Source organism: Hordeum vulgare, chromosome 7H (genome assembly GCF_904849725.1).
Source record: "Hordeum vulgare subsp. vulgare chromosome 7H, MorexV3_pseudomolecules_assembly, whole genome shotgun sequence".
NCBI lineage: Eukaryota > Viridiplantae > Streptophyta > Magnoliopsida > Poales > Poaceae > Hordeum > Hordeum vulgare.
In genome coordinates this window covers 166849897-166855746 of record NC_058524.1, presented here as the reverse complement: position 1 = coordinate 166855746, position 5850 = coordinate 166849897, and the positions used below count along the sequence as shown (strand labels likewise).

At 45.0% G+C, this 5850-nt stretch overlaps 1 protein-coding gene across 1 annotated transcript; it reads right to left on the bottom strand.

Moving 5' to 3' along the window:
- Window positions 1-715: 715 nt before the first annotated feature.
- LOC123413028 lies at window positions 716-1411 on the bottom strand. Its single transcript, XM_045105973.1, has 2 exons — window positions 1289-1411; window positions 716-1194 (listed from the first exon to the last, which is right to left on the bottom strand). The coding sequence occupies exons 1-2, from the start codon at window positions 1349-1351 to the stop codon at window positions 847-849; spliced, it is 411 nt and encodes a 136-aa protein (XP_044961908.1). The 5' UTR covers window positions 1352-1411; the 3' UTR covers window positions 716-846.
- Between the last annotated feature and the right edge of the window lie 4439 nt (window positions 1412-5850).

The following is a 5850-nucleotide window of genomic DNA, read 5'->3' as shown; positions in this document are numbered from 1 at the left end:
TTTATTTCCCGCCTCGCTTTCCCGCCATTTTATCCCGCGTATAGCTTTGCCGCCAGTTTGTTCCCGCCCTTGCTTTCCCGCCCTCGCTTTCCCGCCTCGTTTTCCCGCCATTAGTTATTCGTCTCGCTCTGCTGCACCTATAAAACCCCCTCCAGACCAAGGTCGGTAAGGAGTGTGCTGAAAATGTCTCATTATCCTTTCGATCGTAGTTTTCATAGTGGTATGTCCGAGTGTCTTCTGCGCTTAGCTAGCAATTTCAAGATAGATAATAGAATAGTTTCATGGGACGAACTCATCAGTAGTGACACGCTACTGAATGAGGTTGCCCAAGCATTAGCTAGGAAGGGGTGGCCTGCAAGGACATATGAGGAGATTCGGAAAGAACTTCTGCGGTTGAATGAAAGATGGAAGAAGAAAGGCCAACACATACGCGGTGGAGGTGGAGTAAAACATCCCTTCTTGTGGATTGACGATAGTGAGGACGAAGACGATATCTTCATGCCGAGTACCAAGAGCGCGTCATCGACGAAGGCCAAGAGCGCATCATCATCGAAGGCCAAGAGTAGCGCTTCGTCAAAGGGAGAGAGCTCTGCATCGTCGAAGGATGACGACGACTTTATGTAGTTTTTTTTATGAACTCTACATCTTAATGTATCTTATTTTATGTATGTTATTTTATGTATGTTATTTTATGAATCTTATTTTATGTATCTTATTTTATGGAAGCAACTTCAAATATATCGCGAACTTTTATTTCATGAAACTACATAGATGTCTTGTACGTACATCTGAAAGTTTGAAACTGACATAGAGAGATGCAATTGTTCGCACACATACATAGACGAATCACCCTATGCGACGACGACCAGCTGGCCTTGCCCGACGACCGGAGGGTGACAATCGATCAGGGGGTCTGTGTTCACGAAGACCACGACCGTACTGTCCCTCGTGTTCCTGTGTCTGCGACTGATGCATAGGTGGTGGAGTCTGAAATCCATATTGAGACGATGATTCTAAATTGTAGGTGAATGGTTGTGACTCAGAATTGATGTAAGATGGACCAATAACGTCCTGCCCGAAAAAATCATTTATCATTCCTGGGAGCGTGCATTGAGTATCATGGGTTTCTGTGAGTATTTCTTTCTGTACGCCACGCTGGGTATGTTCATCTCCCCATGATGGATCATTAATTTCCTGGTCCACGAAAAAATGTTTTTAAAATAAATTGTGTGTAGCAAAAAGATGTGTAAATAGAAGTTATGTAATTGCTTATTATAATTGTACATACCTGTCCGCTGTTGTAGCTTTGTGCTCCCTCGCTTGTCTCAGCCCAACGATTCTCCTCGGGCATCCTAATCCCTCGTGTGGGCAGATATGGCTGAGATCCTTGAATGTGTGCGTCATATGCTGTATATGCATCCTGCTCCACAAAATGAGTCTGTTCGGGTGTCGATCCTACATCTGGAGCATTTACCTCTGATGTCTGCCCATGTATTGGTAGAGAAGAGTCATGTCGTGGAAGTGTCGGCATAGTATTACGACCCTCTGCCCACCGCATGGACGACGACGGCGCCCCACTCGGTCTAGCTGACCTCGGTTCCGGAATGTTGTACGCTGCAGTGACAACGTCGTTCTCTGTACCGCATCTTGTAATCCTTGTGCTCACGAATTCGCTAATTTTTTTAAACCACGACCTGCGTTTAGGATCACTTCCCTCGGCTCGCATTCCTTCACTCGCCATCGCTTGTACTTGGGTGCAAATATCAATCTGAAAAAAATTGTTCTTCGTTGGTTAAATTGTTTATGAAATGATGGACCTGAATAGCAAGATGTTGATTATTACCGCGGAGTCACGATAGTAAGCTGATGATGTGTCCATCCGTGTCTGCAACTGTTCCATATGCGTTGGATGTGTTGGCATCGTAGGTGGTTCGCTCGTCAGTCTAGTACGCGTGCTCATGCGATACCAATTATAGTACGCTTCTGTCGTAGTTGCATCGTACGTTCTGCATAAATAAATTAACATTACTAAATTGACATCACATTCTGTATTTTATAAGCACATAATTAAATTAACATTAGTAAAATTACCGTTGCTGAGGCACTATATTTTGTAGAGCTTCATTATTCCACTGATTTATCCATTCAATGTTTTCTGCATTCCAGTCCACACCAGATCTGCCCATATTGCTCATCCTGTAATTATAGATAACAAAAAAAAAATTCAAGAATAGTTGATGGAATATCTATTTAGCTAGGTCACATCTTACTTACTTATGAGTTTCTTCGTCGATACATCTTGGAACCGGTGGTGGAATATCTTGATATAGACCGAACTGTCTCATGACACGGTCAGGATTATACTGTTCCACAAACCATAGATAGAGTAAATTGCAGCGAGTCATCCAAAAGGCACTATCTCTCACGCATTCCACTGGCATGTGTTGCGAACCAAATACCATATCAATGTGCGCCTCAGTCCACGGGTTCCATGTTATTAGTGAGTCGTTAAGAAGCTCAAACTGATCATGGTATATGGGGTAACAATTTTTTGCAATTTTAGTAGACCATTTTTTTCGACCCAGCAGCCACCGAGTGGACATAGTTACAACACCCTCACCATAGTTGTACGGGGTTGCGGGTTCTACTATCTGCGGTCGTCCTACAGGTAAGTATTCCCAGGACCACAACTGTAGAAACTCGTAGGAGACACAAAGTAATGGAGCTTTAGATGTGAATGCCGTTTTTTGAGTGGCATCACACAACCCTCGGTATGTGTGAGAAAGCAAAGCAGAACCAAAGCTATATGGTGGATTTTGGGGTAAAGGTTCGTCAACTATCTTTGCGGAAAAATAGATGAGACCAGGCAAAACTACATCCCCGTGAGAATTAGGAAACATCACACCGAAGAGCCACAACAAATATGCAAACAAGTGTCTCTTCGTTGTCTCAGGATCAGCATGGGTAGATAAAATTTCGAAGTTAATACGAAGCCAGCTGTGTGGGACACCTCGAGGCGGACCAGAACGATCTGATATGGGCATTTCGAGCCTCAGACGGGCAGAGACATCTGCTGGCCAATTAGGAGAAACTCGTGGATGTACCACTGGCACACCTCTAATTGGTAAAGCTGTGATCATTGACACATCTTTTAGAGTAGGTGCAAGCTCTCCACATCGAAAGTGAAATGTGTGGGTCTCCGGTCTCCATCTATCAACGAGGGATGTCAAAAGGGATGGGTCAGCAGTAAAACTACCTCGACGAGCTGCGATGTTCGCAAAATGTAGGAGTCCATAAGCCTCAAGGTGTTCAAGGAACCGATTCTCTATTGACCAGGGCGTCTTTACAGTTCGAAGCCGGAAGGTCTGAGGAGGATTTTCATGATTTGGATTTATGAAAAGCTGGCAACGGTGGTGGTTGTCGTGATAACCATTCAAAAGCTGGGGCATTTCAGCCATAACCTGCAATCACGATGAAAAAAATTAAATATTCCGAATATTACATCACGATTAAATTAAAATACATGTTCCGAATATTACATCACGATTAAATTAAAATACATGTTCCGAATATTACATCACGATTAAATTAGAATACATATTCCGAATATTACATCACGATTAAATTAAAATACATATTCCGAATATTACATCACGCAGTGTTGTTGTTACGATACGGACAGTCCCTACGCGGGTGACCAGCACACCTACATACGCGGCATCGCCTTGGTTCTCCCAACTGGCTGTGGTCCATGTCATTGCGATGACGCCTAGACTGACGCCGTCCCTTGCTGGTTCGCATCAATTCGGGATCTGGAACCCATGTGGTGCCTTCTGGCCATAATTGCTTGTAGTTCGTATCAATGCCCCATGCCCAAAACTCACCGTTCCAAGTGTTGTACAAATTGTGCATGTTGAAGTATGGTGATACGTACGACTCGACACTAATTTGTTGATCTGCAGCTGCCCGCAATACGTGACTACAAGGATATCCCAGAAGCTTGGGCTTGTTGCAAGTGCACTCACACGAGGTTGCGCCAAGCGTCACAGCTTGTTTTTTTGCTCCCCTGTGGTGACCATTCACAAACTTTGCTCGCACACTAACTTCCCATTTATTCCTAAGTGCATCTACCTGCCTGCACCCATGTCTTTGCGACTTCTTTGCTTTGTCATCAAGATGTCTTTGCATCTTCTCAGACCAGGTCTTGTTCAAATCAACTAGCGCCTTGGCAACGGTGACTCTATCTGCAAAGTATGACACAGTCCGGTTCCAAGTTTCATCAATTAGTGCTGTGATAGGTAGTGCCCTCACCCCTTTAAGAACACCATTGTACACCTCGGACATGTTGCTTGTCATTATACCGTATCTAGCGCCAGTGTCATGAGACTGCGCCCACTTGTACAAATTGGGACAATTCTCATTAATCCACTGGCTCAAATTTATTGCTCTTCGACGACCCCTCCGGTCTTCTCTCGCCTGGAGGGATGCGCGCTCGATCTGACCATTGATACCTGCCCAGATAGCACTCATTTTTGCTGTAGTTTTCTGCATGCACATCCTCTTGAATAGCTTGAACCAATCTTTGTTTTTGAATTTCGAATAAAAATTAGCTGCCAAATGCCTCATGCACCACCTTGTCTCCAGATCGGGCCACCCCCAATCTGGATCTTGTGAAGCCTTAATTATCTCAAGCGCGCTTAATAGTCCGGTGTTGCGATCAGAGATGATGCAAACCCCTTCCCGGTCTTTGATGACACCCATCTTCAGGCAACACAGGAACCATAGCCAACTATGTTTGTTTTCGCTCTCCACTAGTGCATAGGCAATAGGAAGAAGTTGATTGTTTGCATCAGCTGCCATCGCCACTAAGAGTATGCCCTTGTACTTTCCTGTGAGAAATGTACCATCAATTGATACAACCGAACGACAATGCTTGAATGCTTGTATAGTCTGGGCGAATGCCCAGAATAAGCGATCCAGGATTTGCTCGTCCGGGTTCAATGGATTTGGACGTTCTTTCCGGAAAACTTGAGTCCCCCTATTAGCAACTGAAATCTGATGCAGCATTCTAGGGGCAAAAGAGTACGCCTCCTCATAGGTTCCATACAACCTCTGAAATATCTTTTCCTTTGCATGATGAGCCTTGCTATAGCTGACAAGGAAACCAATCAGATCAGATGCAGTTGCACGCAAAGCCCTAATACTAATATTAAGACTTTGCTGCACAATGGTTTGCATCACCTGTGACACATATTCTGCAGTCACGTTGCGGTGCTCTGAAAGAGTGCCGGTTTGCTCACAACCATGTTGCTCTATTTTTGTGACATGCCATGGCTGACATACCCCAGGCTTCTGGCGAGCAATAACTCTTCCGCGGCAACCCGCTTCGCGATGGATGCATATGAGCTTCAACTCCTTTTTATCAGACTGCTTCACTCTATGTTGCCTGTGTATAGCAATTGCATAGCTATGTATTGCTTGTTTAGCAGATTTCTTATCTGGGAAAATCTGTCCAACGGCCAGACTCCCCGCGTCTAGGCCAGCAACAGAGTGAAATTCATTGGTGATGCTCATAACCTGTAAAAACTCTGGGTTGATTGCTGCAGCGACCGCATTCTCAGGAGGAACAACTTCATCATCATCTGATTCCGAAGACGCAGAAGAATGACCATCATCGTCATCATCTAGCGCCTCCGGCAATCCCTCGACATGTTCGCTCATGTCAACGACCGCAGACCAATATCCCGTGTCATACACTTGATGGCCACCTGTTGGTTCCGTTGGGCCGGCGTTGGGGGCTACAGTTATGGCCATATGTTCGCCACCGCTTGGTTCTGATGGGCCGGCGTC

Bases quoted from the DNA above. Each gene is read 5' to 3' on its own strand.
- LOC123413028 (XM_045105973.1), bottom strand. From the start codon at position 1,351: ATGCCCGAGGAGAATCGTTGGGCTGAGACAAGCGAGGGAGCACAAAGC. The intron at 1,195-1,288 runs GTATGTACAATT...TTCGTGGACCAG, and splicing joins AAAGCTACAACAGCGGACAG to GAAATTAATGATCCATCATG.